The sequence below is a fragment of the Citrus clementina genome, unplaced genomic scaffold (genome assembly GCF_000493195.1).
Source record: "Citrus clementina cultivar Clemenules unplaced genomic scaffold, Citrus_clementina_v1.0 scaffold_9, whole genome shotgun sequence".
NCBI lineage: Eukaryota > Viridiplantae > Streptophyta > Magnoliopsida > Sapindales > Rutaceae > Citrus > Citrus x clementina.
Window position 1 is genome coordinate 29,755,898 of NW_006261964.1, and position 23,698 is coordinate 29,779,595.

The 23,698-nt window shown below is 35.4% G+C and overlaps 4 protein-coding genes across 4 annotated transcripts; all 4 read left to right on the top strand.

Annotated features, from left to right (window-relative positions):
- The first annotated feature begins 370 nt into the window (after positions 1-370).
- LOC18032098 (probable membrane-associated kinase regulator 5) lies at positions 371-2,181 on the top strand. Its single transcript, XM_006422017.2, has 3 exons — positions 371-1,505; positions 1,626-1,694; positions 1,801-2,181. The coding sequence occupies exons 1-3, from the start codon at positions 575-577 to the stop codon at positions 1,884-1,886; spliced, it is 1,086 nt and encodes a 361-aa protein (XP_006422080.1). The 5' UTR covers positions 371-574; the 3' UTR covers positions 1,887-2,181.
- A 6,868-nt stretch (positions 2,182-9,049) lies between these two features.
- Positions 9,050-10,136, top strand: LOC18033367 (protein SRC2 homolog). The gene has a single exon (XM_006422018.2). It carries the CDS (start codon positions 9,113-9,115, stop codon positions 9,944-9,946), a length of 834 nt encoding a protein of 277 aa, XP_006422081.1. The 5' UTR covers positions 9,050-9,112; the 3' UTR covers positions 9,947-10,136.
- A 2,329-nt stretch (positions 10,137-12,465) lies between these two features.
- Positions 12,466-14,692, top strand: LOC18031275 (ABC transporter G family member 8). The gene has a single exon (XM_024186120.1). The coding sequence runs from the start codon at positions 12,625-12,627 to the stop codon at positions 14,518-14,520; it is 1,896 nt and encodes a 631-aa protein (XP_024041888.1). The 5' UTR covers positions 12,466-12,624; the 3' UTR covers positions 14,521-14,692.
- Positions 14,693-18,400: 3,708 nt separating this feature from the next.
- Positions 18,401-19,892, top strand: LOC18032110 (anthocyanidin 5,3-O-glucosyltransferase). The gene has a single exon (XM_006422020.2). The coding sequence runs from the start codon at positions 18,418-18,420 to the stop codon at positions 19,861-19,863; it is 1,446 nt and encodes a 481-aa protein (XP_006422083.1). The 5' UTR covers positions 18,401-18,417; the 3' UTR covers positions 19,864-19,892.
- Positions 19,893-23,698: the final 3,806 nt, after the last annotated feature.

Here is a 23,698-nt window from a genome sequence, read left to right on the forward strand (position 1 = left end):
TTCAGTCTGTGACCAACTAAACTACAACGACTAAACCAAACGTACAAAACAAACTCTGGGTACAAATTTAATCAGGCGTATTACTTTTTTACTTTTTAGTATCTAAACAACAACACCCCCTACTCTTTCATAATAACAGTTCCAGTTCCATTAATTCAAAAATATGAACTTTTAGTCCTCATTGTTAGTGCCAAAAAAACGCAGTGCAAAAAGTTGGAGGGATTATTTGTATAACACTAAATTCCAGTGGAGTTCAAATTGCTATTATAAAAAGTTTGAGGGATACCAATGATATTTGCTCCCTAAGAAAAAGAAAGCTGCTTATATTTCATCATCAGGCTCTCGGCAGCCCCTGGAAAACACCATTTTCAGTTCTGCAATACGCAACCATAAAACGCAGTGCAAAAGTACTTTCTTTCTTTTTTGTCCCTTTAAATTTCTCAAAAACCTCACTCTTTTTCTTTCTCTTTCTCTCAAACCAAATATAAAAGCCCACCAAAATATTCCGGAAAAGAAACCGAAGCCATTTCTATTTAGTCTCTCTTTTTCTCTCTTTCGAGCTTCAACAGACGCAATGGAAACTCTCAGCTTTCTCAAGTTTTGGAGACCCACCATGAAAGAAAATCAAGCCCTTAATGAAGATAATGACACCACCACCGCCGCCGCCACCGCCATGGAAGTTGAAGCTGCTCCCAGTCTTGTGGTTTGTTCGGAGAGCGAGTTGGATGAAGGGGATGACTCATTCTTTGAGTTGGAGCTCACTGTTTCTGATTGCGACAACAAAAAGAACACCAACAGCAAAGAGAGCCAACAACAGACAGTGACCGCGACGCTTTCCTCTTTGTCTCCCACCGATGTCTTGTCCAAAAGAAAGATCTTGCCAATCGAGCCCAGCTCAAGCTCAAGTTTAAAAGCCCAGTCTCCAATCTCCCTGCTTAAATCTGCTCCAAAGCTTCGGGTGGCTATATTCAAGAAACCCAAATCTATGGCAACACTCAAAACAGAGAAAACGGGGGTAATGGAGAAAACAGAGTCAACAAGAAAACAGAACAAGCTCTTCACAATCAAGTTCAGAGTTGAAGATGCTTCAAATCTTTCAATGTTCACTAGAGCTTCAAGTCTGAGAAAAACAAAACACAAAGAAAGCATCCATACTGACTCATCCTCCTCCTCCTCATCATCATCATCAAAGAGATTTTCAAAGGATGTGATACAGAAATACTTGAAGCTGATCAAGCCATTGTATGTCAGAGTTTCCAAGAAGAATGGCAAGACGGGGTTTCCTGAGGAGCTAACGGAGGCTTCTTCCTCTTCTCCGACAGCATCTCCGGCGAAGAAAGAGAAGAAAGGGAATATTCCGGCGGGGTTTAAGCATCTGAGCAAGAGCAAATCGGTTTCGGCTGCTGCAGTTATGTCGCCGGCTAGAAGAGATGATTCGTTGCTTCTTCAGCATGATGGGATTCAAAGCGCCATTCTTCATTGCAAAAACTCTTTCAACTCTAGAGGTAGCAAATCCTTTTCTTTTATTAAATCGTTGCATGTTTAACCAAGTTAATTTATTTTTTTGTTAATTGGGTTGTTAACTTGAATTGTCTTGATTCAATTTTCTGTATTTTTTGTATCAGATTCTTCTTCATTATCAAGATCTACAAGTTGTTCTTCGCAAGAGACTTTCAGCAGTTTGTTTTCTAGAGGTATATATACATGTTTCTGCATATAGATTAGCCTCGAAATTTTGAATATATTTGTTATCGTAGTTTAGCTCAACAAGGTTGACATTTGTCTTTCATTTGTTTCCAGATTCATCTCTGTTTTCAAGATTCAGCAGCGATTCATCATCTTCAGAGTTCATATCAGCAAGAAAATCCAATGAAGAAAGAATTTAAGCGGGAAAATAAAAATAGAAGAAACTGTTTGTCAATGAAATTGAAATCTATAGACAGGAAAAGGAACATTGTTGCACAGGACAGCTTCGTAATTTGTTGTTGTAAAAGAAAACAGAGAAAAGCTAGCGTAGGGTTGTTGTGTTGTTGTTACTGGTCACGTTTGGTTGGTTATGATGATGGCTATATATTGAGTGAAATAGAATCACTTGTTTGTCGCTGCTGTTGTTGTTACTTGTTATTGTCTTGTGTATATTGATGATGGGTCATTATGAAAAATTTGAAAGGAATTCTGATACGGGATCTTTGGTTCTTCTTTTAACTATTCTAAATTGAGTTCCGCAATTCATAATGATGTCACCTTTGAAAGGGTACGAGCTAGCCGTTCGGATCATCATATCAGATGTGTGATATCATTTCAGATTCTGAAACTGAAATGAAATGACTTCACAGGATTGCAATCTATTTTCTCTTTCCATTCACTTTCTCGAAGGGTTTTGGGTTCGGTCTTGGTCTGTGACTGAGAGGGCTAAAATTGGCTTTTTCTCAGGAAAGAAAAAAAAAAAAAAACATTTTGCCTATTGATCACATCATTTCATCAAAGAAACTTGCTACCTTGGCTTCAAAACCAAAGCCAACTAATTTTCCTTTCTGTCCAAGTAGAGTGGTTGTTCCCCAAACCTCTTTTTCGCCAGGCGAAGACTAAATAGTCTTTCTTGAGGAGGGGGGAAAAAAGTTAAAAAAAAAAAAGACTCAAGAGATCAGTGATCCAATCACATTTTTCAAGTGGATAATAAACACATTGGTTAATAACATCAAAAAGCCCCTAACTTTTAATGATTTCTCTTTTCAGAACACAATTTTTTTCATTCGCATTATATAGCTCCCTGACTCATTCTGAAGTTGTTGCAAAACCCTTTTAAGTTAGGTGACAGTCTACATACTCTTGCAATGCATTTGTCAAGATTTCAATATTATAAGCTAATTTGTTCATTTCAAGAGATGGAACTGGGAACTGGGAACTGGGACGGGACCTATTTAGATACAAAATGAGCAGGAAAAAAGAACTGACAAAAAATGAAAAATACAAGGATCGGTTTGTTATTACTTGTAATAACATTTAACTAACTAGTAAGAGAGCTTCTTACTAAAGTCCAGCAGGTTTTATTTTTAAGAAAGAGCTGTGAAAGTTGTGCCAAAGCTTCTTTAATTAAACCTTTTTCTTTTTGTTCAAGTCTTCAAGACTGCAAGTAAATGACCAAGCATATGATGATCTCAGAGTAAAACACTATTCTTCTGGCAAACATTTTGCTTTTGAAAAAGCACTTTTGAATGGTAAGAAAGCATTGTGTTAGTTTTTGTTTAAAGTCTTAATTTGATTTCAAAAGTGAGAGAAAAAAAGAATTAAAAAAGCACTTTCACAGTCATAGATAAACAGAAGCAGATGCTCTCTCTGGTCTTTGAGTCTCCCTCTGCCCACCAATCCTATTATCGTCCACTTTCAATATTCAATTTGCCTCCCCGTTACACCCTGGAAGTTGCTATAAAGTTCCCTTACCACATGAACGCTCTCAGTTATTATTATACTTTTAATTAGCCCAAATAATAAAACCTGAGGCTTCTGTAATTAAGTTTTATTGATTTGAATTATAGCCTGATCTATTTTTTTTTCTTTTTGTTCACAAAAATATACAATTGCGACTGCTGGTTGATATACAATAATGTATCATAAATCAGCAATCAGCATGCAATTAAATTCATATCTAAAATACCCAGAACAGAATTTTGGTTTGAAATTAATATCGCTCGCATCAGATTAAGAAACGTGTGACTTGAAGATGTTTCTAGAGATATAAAATTTATCTTATTACAATAAAGACTGATAGTGATTAGTTATATGCAGTGTTAGAGAGATAAGGGGGTGTCGGGGACAGGACAATAAAAGAAGGAAAGAAAACTAATAAATTTGAGATTGAAAAATCTGAAGTTTCAAATTTTCAAAAGAGAAAACGACTGCTGGGAGTCATTAATGAGTTTGAAGACTCAGCAAGCAAAGCAAAATTTCCAAGGCAACATCGTATTTATTCATTGGCAGCAAATGCCAAATCCCACCTCACTCAGTGAAGCCTCCACTGTACGCCCTGGTCCCCCTTATTGCCCCGGAACAAGACTACCCTCTATTTCGAACAGTAAAATTGCAAATAAATTAATAAATACAGAGAACTTTCAGGGGGGGAAAAAAGAAAAAGCAAATCTAGGGGACAGATGATCTAGTGAGCAGACGGCATAATTTTGGAGTTCCTTGTAAATGATATAAATATGGGGTCTTGCAAAGTTACTGCTTATGTAAGTTACAGTCCTCAATAAAACACATGCCAGCCCCATAACTTATTATTATTTTTTTGCATTATTTTCATAACAATAATGATAAGGCCACAAGCTGTTTTGTACGAATTAGTATATATAAACTATGCAGCATGAAGAGATTGGATGAAGGGCGAGTTTGGTAATACTGCAGCTTTTAAAATAATTGTTGTTAGTTGTGCTGTACAAATAATCAGGTGTGAAGAGAATCAGTTAAGTGTTTGGTAAATTTTATTTTCAAAAGTATTGTGAATTTTGAAAGTAATTATGGGTGTTTGGTAAATCTTATTGTTAAACTGCTATAAGAAAATAAATGACTAAAATGTACATAATGTAGGATGAAATTTACTTATACATATAAAAATGTACATGTATTATAATAAAAATTACATTGAATATGCATGAAAAGGGTGATGAATCACTTACTGTTATTGAATATGGTGATGGAACACGTACTGGATCTTGCTTTGTTGCATTAGAGAAGTTTTGATAGAACACAAAATATGAAGAATAGGGTAAACGAAAGTGTGTGTTAATTATAATAAAAAATTATAAAATATTAATTTTATTTCTAATTTAAATAGATAATTTCGGGTTTAAGTAATAATGTAAGATATTTATGTACTTATATTAAATGATAAAATTGATTCTCCAAATCAGAATCTAAAAGTTACTCATTCTCTACTTTTCAAAATCAGCTGTAGGAGGAGCTGATTCTGGCAAAAGTAATTTTGATTTTTTTTTACCAAACACTAAAATTAACTTTTAGATTTTTAAAATCACTTTTAACTCTCCCAAAAGTAATCCCAAACAGGGCCGAAAAGTGATAACAATTACTTTTTTAATTATTGTAAAGAGTAATGATACAAACACAAATTCTTGTATAAATTTATTTTGTACAAAATGACGTGACATTAATTCATTGGTTGAATGAAAATATAAAATAATAAAAATAAATTATGTGGGCCAAGTGATATTTAATTCAACCAACCTTATCATGCCACATCAGTTTGTACAAGAATTTGTGACTATATCATTACTCTATTGTAAAACCATGATGATTTTATATAACCAATCTTCTCATGCCACGTCAGTTTGTACACACTTATTTGTACAATATAGTTGTGGCTCTATCAATATTGTTTTCATAAAGTTACATCCGCAGTAGCTTAGCAATTGCTATAAACATTATCTATTTTTGTAGTCTCTCCCAAAAATAGATACATCTCCCTACATGTTCGGATAAAAAATCTCACCTTCAATTTAACGTATATTTCAAAATTATACTCGGAGTGTATATATTTAATAAAATTTTCAACGGATTCTAGATTGGTATATATCTATAAATCGTAACAACTAAAATAAAAATTAAGCAAAAGTATAAAGTCATAAACACGGCAATGCATTAGCAGAACATTAGACGAAATTTTCCATCTAAAAAATATTTCTAACGTCAAACTCATGTGTCATGTTCTAAATGCTTTTCCATTCGTACAAAATGTTGCTCGTGAGGATGAAAGATTATTTCGTTCCATTAAGAAAGAACAAAGTGGTTCATTGTATCAGCAAGAACAAACTGCGGATGAAAATGGAAAGAATTACAAGTGTCAAATAAATGTAACTTCAACAAATATAATACAAGAAATCAACAACAGACAACACAGAAACAAAGGCCAGACACCATATTTTTGTTCGATGAACTTTAGATTTGTTGTGCTTCCTCAGTAGATCTTGTGTCCCTAATTTTTGTCTTAGTGCAGCAACTGGGTTGGGGAACAGACGGTTAAAGAATCATGTGGGCTCGTTTTCCCAATTTTCGCTTTCTTATTGGGGTAAGGGGATGTGTTTGGTTAGGAAACATTATGATCCAATATTGAAGATTGTTTATTGTGTTCATTGGATCCGTCTTTTTATTTGATTATTGTTTTGAATTTTGCTATAAATATATTGTTCTGGGAATTTGTGAAACCCCAAGGCTATGGTGTAAGAATCTAGATGTGGGTGTTGTGTTCTGAATTTAATCATCACATTAATTTTCGGGAGCAAATGCATGCAATAATGATTCTGTGTTATGTGCACCGTGCGCTTTACGTAAAAGCACATTGATTGATACTGTGAGTACAAATTTAAATGTGATATATATAAGAAATACAAAAATAATTTCAGTGAAGGAGTTGATATGTAGGGTAAGGATTTGTATATGTGTTTTATTATTGTTATTATTATAGTGTTTATTTAATTTGTGTTTACTTTTATCTGAAGCGTAAGAGGCAATTTCGACTAGCTGAACAACTGTATATAAAAGGGTATGGATGTATCCAAAGGAGGCTAATCCTTCATCGTTTAGAGATTAAATAAATATTCTCATGAAATCTCTTCTCTTGACATGGTACTTGCAAGAGAAAAGTTTATAGGATATTCTACAAATACGTAGAATATTGAAGAAAAATAACTTAATCAAGGCATAATAACTCTAAATAGCGGTATTTATTTTTAGAATAAAAGAAAAATAACTTAATTTGTCTTTTGGAACTTTTTTGAACTATAAAATCATTAAACCAATGTAATATGTGTACCATGAAATATTGGGTTTCAATTTAAACAAGACAATTTTTTAGACTCATATTTTTTCCCGCCTTTCCGGGCGTTTAGTCGGGTCTTGTCACTCCTTCGGAAGATTAAGACCTGTTTGGTAACGTTTTTTGTTCAGTGTTTTTCGTTTAAAAAAAAAACAAAAATTAAGAAAATATGTTTGGCAGCCCTTATTTCTGCATTGTTACGACGATTTTCGATGAGAATGAGATGAGAAATTGTGAAGAAAAGAAGAAAAGACTTTATGCTATTCTTCAATATTCATTTTACGCAAGTCCCACTACAAGGGATGGAATTATTCTACTAGTCCAACACATGCTATCAAGTTACTTGCCAAATGAATGATGCTTTATAATATTTTATTTAAGTTTTATATTTCTAATAATATATTAATGTAAGTGATAAACCGAAGGCTTCTCATAGGACTACAGTTTTTTCGAACACCCTTTTTTTTCTTTGATTCTTTTATATTAGTTATCATTCTAGATAATCAAAATTGCATTTATTATGCAAAAGAAAACTACCTCCATACGACGACGAAATTAATATAAAATGTATGCCACTAAATTAATTAATTTTGGATTCTCTAAAATAAATAGATACATACTAGATAAAAATTATTTTAACTTGAATAATGTAAATTACTTGATTTTATGTAACTTAGCATAACTTTTATTTTGTGTTTTAAAATAAATTAATGATTTTAATTTTTTTATGGTAAGTTACGTTTAAGAATTATCATGAGATAATATAACTCTTCTATCTTACACTCTTTCGTATAAATATCGATGTATGTATCTATATATTTATAAGATAATAATATATTAATTTTATGTCTTTTAAAAATATACATACATACATACATAAATATATACATCAACATGAACAATACCAATACACATATGATGGATCACAAATTTTGATAATTATAGCATAAACTCACAGAGTAAAATGTCATTATTAAAAAAATCTTAATTAATAAAATAATTTTTCCACTCTTTCACTGTCTCCAAAGACAAACAACTAAACATGTTTTCGTTGTTTTCATTGTCATATGTTGTATTAAAAATAAGCTACCAAACATATTTTTATTTTTAAAGATATCACATCAAAAACATTATTTTCCTTTTCTAAAAAGAGTTTAAAAAACATCAATTGAAAAAAAAAAATACCAAACGACCCTTAATTTCAAAAGCCGATGGGGAAGCCGCAAGTAATGGATCATGAATGATGGCCATAACACGAGTTGTCAATTCGATGAGCCTGCAAGCTGAACGAGAACTGGGCCTCAAATAATGCAAAATTGGGCCTTTAGTAAGAGTTTATAATATTCTGTAGTCGGTTCATAGCCGTGAGCCCATCACGTCACCTCACTCTCACTGCTCATAATAATCTAATGAAATTCTACAATATTTTTGTTCATATGTTTTTTTTTATTTTTTTAGTTACTCTTCTCCAAGGAAACTGAAACGTCACTCTTACTACTCATAATAATCTAAAAAAATTCTACGATATCTTTGTTCATATTTCTTTCATACTCTTCTCCAAGGAAACTGAATCTTTTGTTTTTTCAATTAAGCCGAGGGAAAGATCATTTTCTGATGAACGTTGCAAATATTCCCTCAAGAATTGCAATGCCCCGTTGCTTTCAGAAATGACAAGCATGCCTTTGTGAATTAGTTAGCAATGGGCCAGGACCATTTTTTTTTGTCTTTTCAATGCATACGAAGATGTACATTGGCATTTGCCTTGCATCCCGTAATCTGTACGTAATTATCGACCTTGTTTCTCTAATTTTAGCCCAAAATGAAATTTTTTTGAATGGAGCCCAAAAGGAAATTTGAAAAGTGCAATGGGCTTTACATATTGATAAGCCCCATCCAACTAAAAGGTGAAAGGTGAAAACCACACACCCACTGCCATGAAAAATGCCGAAAAAATGCAAATGCCGTGTGCGTCCCGCGTGGCTGGACCCACCCGCCAATGCCCAATGACGTTACGTGCGAAAAAGCCAGATGCACATTCCCTTGAACTCGCCTCCCTCAAGCTGACTCCCGAAGGCACGCCTGCCTAACCTTCATCCCATTGGCTCTCAAAACTCACCTCCCCCAGTAAGAAACCGCCACCCGTCCATCAATACCAACATTACCATACATGGCACTATTCTTAGTCCCTAAGCTTCATTTATTACGTTATATAAATACCCCATGGCCTCTTAACATTATTCCTCCAACACAGTCATTCCGTCTTTCTATATCTTCTAGAAAATCCCGATGGCTTCTCGTTACGAAGTGGAAGTGACGATCACCTCCGCCAAGGACCTCAAGAACGTCAACTGGCGCCACGGCCCCAACAGGCCGTACGCCGTCCTCTGGGTCGACCCAAACAAGAAATGCTCCACCAAGGTCGACGATGAGGGCGACACGTGCCCTTACTGGGACGAGACCCTCGCCATCCCCCTGCCCGGTCCCGTCGACGACGACACCACTCTCATCATCGACGTAGTCCACGCCGGCAACGAGGAGGACACCAAGAAGCTGATCGGCTCGGCCAAGCTCAAGCTGAAGGATGTCATCAACGACGTCGGATTGGGCGAGCGCGCGTCGCTCACGTTGAAGCTCAAGCGACCATCCGGTAGGCCCCACGGGAAAGTCGATGTTAAGGTTGCCGTTAGAGAATCCCGATACTCTCCCCCTGGCGCGTACCACACACCTCCCTATGGAGTCCCGCCATCTGGCTCCCGCGACTACCCTGCCCCGCCGCCGTACGGTTACCCATACGGCCGGCCGCCGCAGGATCCTTACTACGCAACGGCTCCGCCGCCGAGCGGTTATCCTTACGGCGCGTACAACGCACCGCCGGCTTACGGTCAGCCAAGTTACGGCGCGTACGGGGCTGCTCCACCTGGAGGGTACTACGGTCAAGTTGAGGAGAAAAAGAAGAGTAAGTTTGGCGGGATGGGGACGGGATTGGCTGTGGGTGCTGTAGGGGGGATACTGGGTGGACTGGCATTGGCTGAGGGCGTTGACGCGTTGGAAGACCACATTGCTGATGAAGCGGCGGAAAAGGTCGAAGATGATCTTGGTTACGACGGCGATGATTTCTAGAGTCTATCTCTGTATGGGGCCCATTTGCGATTTCCAGAAATTATTAGAAAAAAAAAACATTGGGGGCCCCAGTTATGCTTTTTTTTTTCCTTTTTTGGTGGGGTTAATATGGGCATATATGCTTCCTGTTTCATGTTGCTTCTTCGTTAAAAGTCGTCAATAATTACAGAATATGGTCTCATTAAATTTATTTATTTTTAGTTTAGTTGGTAATTTTATTACAAGTTATTTATTCGGGAGAACTTTCCGGAACAGTTCAGATGCCTTGCCCTTTTCGTTTTAGTTGGTGGGCAGGTCGCTTTCGACCTTTTTTTTTTTTAAAAAAAAAAAAAAAGGGGATGCAGTTTCTAGGTAGTTTCTAGTTATCTCGAAAAATTCGAGATTTCGGTCCGTTTGGAATGAAATTCGAGAATACTATTTTGGGGTGGGATTTGAAAATTTTAAAAATTTTGATTGAGATCTCAAATGTTCAAAAATCTAAATTTTCAAAAAATGTTGGTTTAATAAATTATATATATGACAGGTCATTTTAATAACATTATATAAGACAGATATGTTATATACGTATGACATGTAGTTTATGATATAATATGATAAAAAAAAATTCGTCACTCAAAAAATTCAAGATTTCTATCGAAACATGATTGGAATATATTTTTGTTTAGATTTATTATTCAAGACAAAATCAGTATAATACTCAATATTCGATAAAACTTGTTTAATTTTTTGAAAATTTCAATATTCATTCAATTAATTTTTTAATACTCAAATACAATAAAACTTGTTTATACTACTATATGGTAATATGAAATTTTAGTCACAATTTAGATTAATTATAAATAAGAATAATATCCACATTATAATAAAATATAATAATTTTAGATTGTGTCATAAGGAAATTGTCACCACACAATAATAATTATTGTTATTATGTCAAAAAAAGAAGAAGCTTTTTTACCTTAAAAGTTCAAGATGGAATAAATTTTTTTTTCTAGAATTAGTTGAGAAAATGATTTATTCTTTTCTTTAGACTTCTAAGATGACTTTGCATGATCCTAGCATTATATAAATATATGTACTAATTTTTTGAAACTATTTCTATCTCCTTTATCATTGTCTTTACATGCTTCATTAATTAATTATCAATATATTATATTCTTTTCTTTTTATATCACTTGCACTGAGGGTAAATAAATAAAAGGAATATAATTTTGCAATTACATCTTTTTTAAGTTATAACTTTCTTATAATAGTAAACTATTTTGGGCCTCAACATTATAATTACAGTGAAATTTTACTGCATATATTTGAATCTCAATCTAAATGAGACGAGCACCTTGTACATCAATGATACAAAGGAATTCTATCATTCCTAATTTTAGTTAAGAAATTTTTAGGTTGTGACTTGTGATATGTACATTCTGCTCTTCTGAAATTACAATATTAAGGCAACGTATTCCAAAAGGATTGATGAGTTTGAAAGGGAGATTGGGCTGATAAACTTTGGATTTTGGCGGGTGGATTGTGAATTGTAATGATTGGACAACCACTTTTTGGGTCTGTTACCACTGAGATACAATGGGCCTCAAGCTATGCGGATGGGATTTACGGGCTTTCAATAATCGTAGAAAACTCTTGATAGTTGTATACAAATAAAAGCATTTATCTTCACTCCTTAAAAATTGGCCGGCTAGGGGAAGAAATAGAATATAAAACTGGCATATTATTATTAAAAAACCATTTTATCTTCACAAGTATCATTGAATTGTTAACCCTCATGCGTGATGCCAGCAAAGTAGCACTTGTGAATGACAATGGAGAATTCACGGACTAAAACAAGTTACTTAAAATTTAGGCTCATCCTCTAGCATAGGCTGGCCAGACGCCAAATTTTGCAGAGTCATATGAGAGAGAGAGGTGAAACTGTGAACTCGTGATTCGATTTCAAAGCGAGAATTTCTTTGCGGCCTGTCTTTTGTCATCTATTGCTTATTTGCTCTTACTCACATGGTTCCTAGTCCACAAGTTTGGCCACTGTGTCGAGTCTGACCTTACAACTACCAATAAACAAAGTACTTATTGATAAATATAATAAAATATACACCGTTTATGAAATAATTGTCCTGCTATAACAATATTTTAGAGTTTCTCCGTAAGTTTATATACGTGGGATGGGGTTTAAATTGTTCACAAAATATGGACTTAAATCAAGTATTGAGACTTAATGCAATACTTTTTATTTTTATAGTGGATTGGGGTTAATGATTTCTTATTGTTATCTAATTAAGTATCGTCGTATCCATATCTAAATTTATGTTGGGGGAGTCTTTTACTAGAGGACTAAATGAATGGTTAAAATTTGTATGCGATCGAATCTAACAAGACAAGTTGTACGAAACTTGCAAACTTACAACTTCTTAACTACATGATACAGTCATGTTTCATTAAAAAAAAAAAAAAAAACTACATGCCCCATGGCTCTAACCAATTAACAAAAGACACGAGAGAATGTACTTCGTATGTAGTTTGATAGGTCCTCTTACATTTGTACCCTTTGAATGTCAGTTTGTTTTGGTATGTCTAGACGCTCAACTCTATCAGCTCCAATGTGGTAATTAAAAAATATTGAATTAAGAATTGGCCATGACCATTACAGTCCTCTAATAGCCAATAGCCTCATGGAGACTTTATATTCCCAACACATCTGTTCATCCTACTCTTTCCAATTATCATCCCTTCAACTTTCCTCTTGTCTCATGGAAGAAGAATTACCACCACCATTGCCGGCACCGTCGCCTCCGCCGCCACCGCTTAAAACCTACAAGTTGACGGGTTCTTCAATCTCATACATCAAATCTAATAACAGCATTATACCATCCTTCATTTTCGAAGCTTGCTCATCAAAGCCACCGACTTACATCCTCAAGAATGTGTCTCTCACAGCCTATCCATCCCAAATCCTTGCAATTGTTGGCCCAAGCGGGGCAGGCAAATCAACCCTCCTCGACATTTTATCGGCCCGAACATCCCCCACAAATGGCACCATCCTCCTCAATTCATCCCCCATCAAGCCTTCATCATTCCGCAAGCTCTCAGCTTATGTCCCTCAGCATGATGCATGCATCCCTTCTCTCACTGTCTACGAAACTTTTCTCTTCTCAGCTCGCCTTTTGGTCCCCAAAACATCCCAAATAGACACAATTATCACGGTCCTTCTCACTGAGCTCAGGCTAGCACACTTGGCCAGCACAAGGCTCGCTCATAATCTATCAGGCGGTGAGCGTAGACGTGTCTCCATAGGCTTAAGTCTCCTTCACGACCCTGCCGTGTTGCTTCTCGACGAACCCACTTCGGGCCTCGACAGTCGCTCTGCTTTCAACGTTATGCAGACCCTCAAATCCATCTCTGCCTCGCGTCACCGCACTGTGATCTTATCCATCCATCAACCCAGCTTCAAAATCCTCTCCACCATTGATAGAATCCTTCTGCTATCAAAAGGGTCTGTTGTTCATCATGGCACACTTGCTTCACTTGAAACGTTTTTGCTCTCCAGTGGCTTCTCTGTCCCTCCTCAGCTCAATGCCCTTGAATACACAATGGAAATACTAAGCCAGCTTCATGATGATACTAAGCCTCTTATGAACACACCACCTAGTGGTGATGACGACGATGGTTCTGCAACTTCTCCTTGCGATAACGAAGTGAACCATACGGCGACAATATATAGAAGCTCAAGGCTCCAAGAAGTTTGCACTTTGTACAACAGGTTTTGGAAGATCATTTACAGAACAAGGCAGCTGCTTTTGACAAACACATTGGAAGCTCTCATTGTAGGTCTTGTTTTAGGCACTATTTTTATCAATGTTGGGTATGACAAGCAAGGAATTGAAAACAGGTTTGGTCTCTTTGCCTTCACTCTCACTTTTCTCCTCTCCTCGACAACTGAAACTCTCCCAATCTTTATCAATGAAAGGCCAATTCTATTGAGAGAGACTTCAAGTGGAGTCTATCGCCTTTCGAGTTACCTCATAGCGAATACCCTTGTGTTCTTGCCATACTTGCTTGCCGTTGCAATCATTTACTCAGTCTCAGTTTACTTCTTGGTGGGGCTTTGTGCTTCATGGCAAGCCTTTGCTTACTTTGTTTTGGTCATATGGGTCATAATCCTGATGGCTAATTCATTTGTGCTTTTCCTGAGCTCTCTTGCACCAAATTACATTGCGGGAACTTCACTCGTGACAATATTTCTTGGTGCGTTTTTTCTCTTCTCTGGCTACTTCATCAAAAAGGACAGCATGCCCAAGTATTGGCTATTCATGCACTTCTTTTCAATGTACAAGTACGCCCTCGACGCGCTTCTTATCAATGAGTATTCCTGCCTTGCGTCCAAGTGTCTACTATGGTACCAAGAGAACACAACGTGCATGGTGACTGGAGGTGATGTGTTGCAAAATAGAGGGCTACATGAGAGGCAGAGATGGACAAATATTTACTTCTTGATTGGCTTCTTTGTATTATATCGTCTGCTTTGTTTCGTTGTTTTGATCAGGAGGGTTTCAAAATCTAAGAAATAGGCGTAAATTCTCAAGAACCGAAGTCAATTTTCTGCGTCATATATTTCTTTGTTGGGTTTCATTCCATGGATGAAATCAATAATTTGAAATATGACAGTAAAGCTCGTTTGATTGACAGTTTTGTAATTAAATTTGTTCGTCCAGTATATTGTCAATACAATATATGCTTCAACCTAACGGGAATTTTCCTACTACGTTTTGTAAAATGTATAATTGTTTCCATTTTGTTTTGTAAGTAACGTGAGTGTACGTGTATCATTATAATTCTAAACAGAAATCCTTCTCTGCTGTCAAAAGAGAAGAAGTGATCGAAATGCTGGAAATTACAGTAAAAAGATGAATAATCATGTATGCTCTTCCTGTTTTTGAGATTATTAATTAATGAAATTTTTTTTAAGTACGGACGTTCGCATTTTTATCAAAAATCTAGAAAATATATATACATATATGTATATTCCTCGTTCGTCTTCATCGACTTGACACAATAATTTGATGGGCTAAAATTAATCATTGTACTTTTAAAAAAAAAGAAAAATGGGTGGGATGAGAAAGATACATTGCTTATAATTGGTGACCCACAAGCTTCTCACAATGTGTCACGGGTCCCTATCCATATTATAATTAAGATAATTGATGCACAGAGTGAGTGACGAATCCAAGGGCTATCGCTGTCTTTCATCATCAATGGGGTTTTGTCGGGTGCTAAAAATGCTGTGATTTGTCTGCTATCCAGAACCAGTGAATGATCACGGGCGCTGCACCAAATCCACCACGTGAACTTATTGTTGGCTTGTCTAGTCTCATATTGCGAGCTGCTGACTTCACTCGGTAATTTACTTAAGCAGCTCGCCGTCTGTTTCTTGTTCCCTCAGCAGCTTTCAAATAGAACAACAAAACAAGACGATCGGCTCTCTCTAGCAAACTCTCTCTAGCAAGCTTCTTTTCGAAGCTCAAATTGCTGCCTTTGATAATAAACCAGAATTCCATGAAGATTACATTAATTTATAATGATTCCGCATTGATTTATTCGGATCGGAGAGATAATGTGATAATTAAACCATTCTGTGAAGGGCGCAATTACGAAAACTAAATGTGGCTAATTACAAATTTGTTGTACAACTGACGCGAACACCGTATGAATGATGCATGTGATTTATTTTTATTATGTTATCAATTTGTATAAAATTGTTGCTATTGAGAGTTTGTGACTTCTGTATTTTACTGTAGAGTGGGACTGTTGGCACCTCTCTAAACACCTCTTAAAATTCCTTTAATTATTTTACAATTTTAACCTCTATTCAAATTATATAAAAGGATAATTTCTAATTAAGTCTCACTCAAAAGTCAAATATTTTTTGTTCATTTTATAAATAAAAAAAATATTGTCTTTTTCTCTAATTTTCGGGTGAGCAATTTATCACCGATGGCTATAATAGAGAGAATGAAAGCACCTTGTCTTTTTCTTTTAAATGGAAGAGATCTGATTGTCGAAATGTGTTTTAATAATAAAAAATAAAAAATAGAGTTTACACAGTAAATTTTATTTAAGGGTATTTTGTTATTAATGGAAGTGTTAAAAGAATTTTATAATTTTTTAAAATATTTTAATGGGGTTACTTAAGAAAAGAGGTGTTACGAGAAATTTATAGGGGTGTCAGTAGTCTCACTCTTTACTTTATTGTTGTTATTTTTCTCAAAAAGTACCAAGAAGAAATTTAGTCCAAAGTCCATAATGCGATCGGGCCCAAACATAAATTAACCTGTTTGGGCTTGAGCTACTATATGGCCTTGGATCACTTGCATGAGTGAAAGTAGGTGCGTGCTTAGTTTTTCGTGAGGGGTTTTTAGCAATAGTTGCCGACTGGCTTATTCCAAAAGTTCAGTCTTTGTGATCGATTTATCAGATGATGTTGATGCTTGAAGACAAGGATCTACAAGCATCAGCACAACTACCATTCCACAATCGAAAATGTCATTCCACATCCGATCTTCAATCAGAAAACCGTTAGGTTTCTTTCATCCACCGAGCAATTTCTATATTTTTGCTCCTTGCTAAAAAGAAAATTCGAAATATTCAAGTCATAGTATAAATACTTCGTAATAATAATTTGTATTTGAACACACAAAGCTGCTCACTAAAATCTATATTTGGAAAAAATATTTAATTATTAAATTATTTTTATTCTTTGAGTCCATCTTTATGTTGACCGTTATATTTTTCTTAAACCCTAAATTGATATCTTTATCTACTTTTATTAATCTTAGAACACATATAAAGTGACTCCTATTGAATTTATGAAGGAGCATAATAATGTTGAGAATAATTTTAATTACAAAGAATTTTGATTTTCTTTCATTTACATACGACTGCCAAACACATAGTTTAACTTGTGCTTAAAGAAATTACAGAATACAAGAGAATGTCGCCTATTTTACTTGAGAGCTACGATCCTTAATGTAAAAAACTTGATTTAGTAGTTGTTTCTCATAAGCAAAAGTTGGAGTTAAGTTGCCAACTAGAAATTTGAGTTAATTGTTAAGTGGGTTTAATGAGAGTTCTATTGAAATACAGTTAGAAATTTTTTTAAAAATTAAAGGAGATTTTATATACTTCTTGAATACAACATTTTAGAGAAATGACATGTCATGTGTTTGGTAATAGTTGACTTTTTATACTATCATTAATCAAATAATTTCATAACCCGAATGACATTTCATGTGCTAGTAAATTTGGGATACAAATATTTTATTCCAATATCACAGACATATTAATTGTACTTCAATATTCGACGAGCCAATGATATAAATTAAGATTGATCAGCATTAACATGCCACAAATATTGCTACAAGATTGGCTTAATCGCAATGAATTATAATTCTCATTTTGATCTTTTTGACTGTTGTGAACATGACATTATAGGAATGCTTTATAAATTAATAACTTACAATCAATTAATGTTCACATACCTAATATATTTTTCTTACCCCCAAAAGGATAAAAGTTTAAGGATGTTTCTTTGCATAAATTTACCTTTATTGCATATACGATTATAAACCTAAACTAAATTGACAGATGAATCATATGGAGGACTAGTTTGATAATATTGTATCTTTTAAAATAATTACTTAAAATTAATAAAACTAATTTATTCTAAACTTTATTCCATGAGCTATGATTTTTTTTTTTAGCATCCAATAATTTTAAATTATAGGCATCCTTCTCCAAGAAGATGTCACTTAAATTTCATTGTAAAATTAGGAAAATTGATACTCACTTGATTAGCACCGCTCCATTCGAGACAAGCTCCAGTATCCACGGTTGCATCGCCTCCGTCTTCGCCACCACTCTCTCCGTCACTTTCCAACAGTGCCCTCTAGTAATCTAGAAGAGTCAAGGGATAGTTAAATCAAGCGGCGTAAACATGGGCCAAGTCATCTGCTTTGAAAAATCAATTGGGTAGGTTGTACTATGCGGGCTAAAATATATGTTAGGTCAATTATGTTAGCAAACTGTCAAATAAGTGATAACAGAGCCCAACACGCAAGTCCTTCTGGTTTCTATAAATAATTCAGCCCAAAAGTTACAAAAAGGCATTAAAGCCAAGTAGAAGAAACCATCAAACCCACATAGTTTTCCCCAAAATCCTCCTCCACTTGTGAAAGTATCTTTAAGCTCCCTTTACTTCAACCAAATTCTCTCAACCAACAATTCTTTGCCCTTTTAAACCTGTAGCCTACAAGCTTCCACTTTTTCGTCGTGGGTGTCGATGCATAAAAGTGTATTGCGGTTTGCAAACACAGAGGAGCCCTTTATCACTCTCATTCTCTTTCACTGTAATCTCTCACCATTTCTACTGTTTTTTTTATTTTAACTTGTAAAATTAAAGATTAAAAAAAATGAAAGATACGATTGTCCTTTATACTTCTCCAGGAAGAGGTCACTTAAATTCCATGGTAGAATTAGGAAAATTGATACTCACGTACCACCCTTGCTTCTCCATCGACATCATAATCCCCACCGCCCCGTTCGTATCAAGCGCCGGTACCGATGATTACATCGCCTCCGTCTCCGCCACAGCTCCCTCCGTTACCTTCCACCAGCTCCCTCCTCCGGTTTCCCGCATACCCGACACTTTACGTTCACCAGCTGACTTCCCAGCCTTAGTGTACGAGCTTGGCGAGCTCAACAACCCTAATCTCCACGAAACCCTAATAACAATTTCCAAACGCTCAAACCTGAAAGCCTTTGTTATCGATTTCCTTTGCAACCCCGCGTTTCAAGTTTCCTCGAGTACTCTCAGTATCCCTACTTACTATTACTTCACCTCCGGAGGGAGCGGACTCGCTGCTCTCCTCTACTTACCAACTCTTCATAGAAACACCACAAAGAGCTTCAGAGAACTCGGCAGCATGCTTTTAAATTACCCCGGATTACCGCCTTTTCCAGCAAGAGACATGGCGGAACCCATGCATGACCGTGAGGGTAAAGCATACAAGGGCTTAGTCGACACCGGCATCCCGATGGCAAAATCTGCGGGGGTTATTGTAAACACATTTGAATTGCTCGAAGAGAGAGCTATCAAAGCAATGCTAGAAGGACAATGCACTCCAGGGGAGACGTTGCCGCCTTTATATTGCATAGGGCCTGTGGTTGGTGGAGGAAATGGAGAGAATCGAGGACGTGATCGACATGAATGCTTGAGCTGGCTTGACTCGAAACCGAGTCGAAGCGTCCTGTTTCTTTGTTTCGGAAGCTTGGGATCGTTCTCTAGTAAGCAGTTAAAAGAAATGGCCATTGGGTTGGACAGAAGTGGTGTTAAGTTTCTTTGGGTCGTGAGAGCTCCAGCTCCCGACAGCGTCGAGAACCGAAGCTCATTGGAGTCTCTTTTGCCTGAAGGGTTCTTGGATAGAACAAAAGATAGGGGGCTCGTGGTTGAATCGTGGGCGCCGCAAGTAGAGGTACTGAATCACGAGTCAGTTGGCGAGTTTGTGACTCACTGCGGGTGGAACTCGGTGCTTGAAGGTGTTTGTGCCGGGGTGCCAATGTTGGCTTGGCCTCTGTATGCCGAGCAAAAGATGATTAAAGCGGTCGTGGTGGAGGAAATGAAGGTGGGTTTGGCGGTGACTCGGTCAGAAGAAGGAGACGGGTTGGTGAGCGCAGCCGAGTTGGAGCAGCGAGTTAGTGAGTTGATGGACTCGGAGAAAGGTAGAGCTGTTAAGGAACGTGCGGTGGCAATGAAAGAAGCAGCTGCAGCAGCGATGAGGGATGGTGGGTCATCTCGTGTTGCATTGGACAATTTGGTTGAGTCATTTAAAAGAGGACGCATGGCTCCGTTGGGATAGTCAAAACAATAATGAAGTTTTCACAAAAGTTGCATAAAATTTCTGTTTAGTAATTCAATATTTTTTGTTTTTAATAAGTTCATGCATTTTTTTTCCTTTGCTAACTTTTTGAGTAAATGTATATGTATAAAATTATTCGAGTAAAAATTAGCACCTGTGATTCTCTCTCGTTCTTTTAAAAATAAACGATGATGTTTTTCTTTAATTTGGAATATTAACAATTGTATGTCATTCCGTAGATTTCCTTTACTATTCTTAGTACGCTCATGGGCTAATTACCAAAGGATTATTATTTAATGAATGTCTTTTAAGGAGGGTGGTGATGCAGAAAAACTGCCTTAACATTTGAATTTATTTGTCTAGGGAATAACAACACGAATCCAAGCTCAAACTACAGCTCAACCATAACTTCTTATACTACTAACCATAGAACACGGTTAATACACGCTGGTGGGGGTTTCGGCAAGAATCCTTTGATGCTTAAGTAAGATGTTTTGTATATGAGAAAAAAGAAAATGAAAAAGAGGAATTGGAAATGAGTTAAAATCAAAGAATTCTTGGGTGGTTGTGTTGTTAATCTCATAAAAAATAAGAAGGTTTTAAGACTAGCCATTTATAGAGCTTTTTAGTTAATTTTTCTAATCATTTCCTTTGATGCTCTTTTCCACTTAAAATAGGCTCTCAGTTGTGGATGGTTACTCCATTAGTTTTATCCCATTCTCTTGAGCAGTTATAGCTAGTTGTCAGTTGAAGACGGTTTGGCAAGTTGTGGTTTGTAATTTCCCCAAAATATAGGCCACGTGGTCTTGACAAATAATATTTCGTGTCGAGCTAGCACATCCTCAGGTTGGACAAACAAATTTCGAGGTTGAATTACTTCATTTCCAGATCGTATTAGTGGATTTTTATGTCGCTCGCATGGGCCTAGAGTTGTATTTATAAATAAGGTCGTCCACATTAATTCCAAGTTGTACTTGTCAACATAGGCTTCTAGTTGTACTCATAAGGTCAGTTCAACAACATTTGATTCCTAACAAGTTAGGGTCAATTGTATTTCTTAACATTATTAGAAAAAAAAAACTAATCTCAACACCAGTCCCTTAGTTTTTAATATCAGGAAGTTATTACGAGTGTTAGAAATTAATTATTAAAAAAAAATAGAAAAATATTCGCAAACCCAACACTAGTCGCTTAGTTTCCAATATCGAGAAGATATGATCTGTGTTGGAAACTTAAACGGGGGATAATATGACCTTGAGCTGACCAAAGAATGCTTAGCTAAACATGAATGATGCCGAGTTGAATGGGCTTAAAAATTGTTAAAATTTTGCATTGATCATAGAGAAAAGACAAAAAGGACGAAAAAGTAGAGAATTAAATAAATAAGGTAATAAAACAAAAGTAAAGAAATAAATGAATAAGGCAACAAAACAAAAGTCATGTCACGTTAGTAGAGGAATGCAAAATTTAAGTCACCAACTTTTGTCTTATAGTCAATACTAAGGTAATCTCGGCCATACGATTGCCTAAGGGCTTAGATAAGGTAATCTATGAAGGGCACAATTACGAGAACTAGATGTGGCTAACTACAAATTTATTGTACAACTCACGTGGTATAAATAGCATGGATTTAATTAAATAAAACACCGTACCATCCATATCATTTATTTTTATTATGTTATCTATTTGTATACAATAGTTGAGAGTTTGTGACTGCTGTATTTTAGTGTCTTCTTGTTATTTTTCTCAAAAAGTACCAAAAAGAAATTCAGTCCAAAGTCCATAATCCGACCCGGCCCAAACATAAATTAAGCTGTTTGGTGCTTGAGCTACGATACGGCCTTGGATCACTTGCATGAATACAGTGAGGGGCTTTTAGCAATAGTCGTTAATTGGCTTATCCGAAAAGTCCATAGTACAAACACTTCGTAATAATTATTTGTATTTTTTTATTACATAATAATATGCATTTGAACACACAAACCCACTCACTAAATCCACACTTGGAAAAAAAAAATTAAATTATTAAAATATTTGTATTCTTTAAGCCCATCTTTACACTCACCGTTACATTTTTTTTAACCCTGAATTGATATCTTTATTTATTTTTTATTAATCTTAGAACACATATAAAGTGACTCCTATTGAATTTATGGAAGAGCAAAATAATGTTGAGAATAATTTTAATTACAAAGAAGTGTGAATTTCTTTCATTTACATACGACTGCCAAATAATAATTTAACCATATGCTTAAGAGAAATTATAGAATACGAGAAAACGTCGCCTATTTTAATTGAGAATTTTGATCCTCATTGTAAAAAACTTGATTAGTAGTATTTCCTCGTAAGCAAAAGTTGAAATTAATTTGCCAGCTACATATTTTAGTTAATTGTTAAGCAGGTTTAGTGAGAATTCCATTGAAATATAGTTAGAAGTTTTAAAAAAATTGAAGGAGACTTCATATGCTTCTTGAATACAACATTTTAAAGAAATGACATGTGATGGGTTTAATAATAGCTGGCTTTTTAATAGTAGAGGAGTGTTAGCGACAATCGCCCATCAGCCGCTAACTTCATTTGCTGACACGTGTTTGATATTTTGGGTTCTGTATAGTTTTAAATAAATGTTAAAATATTAATATCTTTTAGTTTTATTTTAATATTATTATATATATGTATAGTGAAATTACCAAAACATCCTTATCCTTTCTCCTCCTTGCCAAGCTTTCTCTTCTTATTGTTCTCTTCTCCGTCAATTTCTTTTCCTTCTTTTCTCCTTTAACGAAAGATTGGAAGGGAAAAAAAAAAAAAGACAAGGGGAAAAAAGATTTAAAAAAACAAAGTCTCCTAAAAAAAGAAATGATAACAAAATATTATCGTTGCTTGAAAGATGACCGTCTCTCCACTTCTCCTACTTCAGATTTGATATGATATTTTATTTTAGGTGCGTAATCGGATCTACATGGCTAGGATAATTTTTGTTATTTATTTTTTAAAGTAAAATATTTTTTAAAATTTTATTTTAGCTAAAAAGGAGACTTGACTTCAAATTTTTTTTTTTCCCTTTTCTCTCTTTTTTCCAAGCTTCCAGTAGAGAGAGAAAAGAAATTGAAGAAGCAGAGAAGGAGCTGCAGTGGCAGGGAGAACAAGCCTGGCGAGAGGGAGAAATGATAAGGATATTGTGGTAAATTCGTTATACATAAAAATAATAATATTAAAACAAAACTTAAAGATATTAACATTAATTTAAAATTACACAGAACCAAAATATCAAACACGTGCCCATAAAATAAAAGAGCGACTGAGTTAGTGGCCCACAAGGGCGACCGACTGTCGCTAGCACACCTCTTTATGCTATCATTAATCAATTGACATGTAATGTGCCAGTAAATTGGGACACAAATATTTTATTCCGATTTCGCGGACAGATTAATTGTACTTCAGTACTCGCCGAGCCAATAATTTAAATTAAAATTGGTCAGCATTAACATGCCACGAATATAGCTACAAGATTGGCTTAATCGCAATGGAAGTGACTGTTGTAGACTTCATATGTTCATATTTTGATTGGCCTAATCGCAATTGAAGTGACTGTTGCAGACTTCATATGTTCAAATTTTGATTGGCCTAATCGCAATGGAAGGTTCACATGCCTAATATATTATTCTTACTTCTAAAAGGATAAAAATTTAAGGAGTTTTCTCTCTATAAATTTAATTTTATTGTACATACGATCACAAATTTAAATTAAATTGTCACATGAATCATTTGTAAGGCTAATTTGATAACGTTGTATCTTTAAAAATAATTACCGGTAAATATATCATAAAGAAAC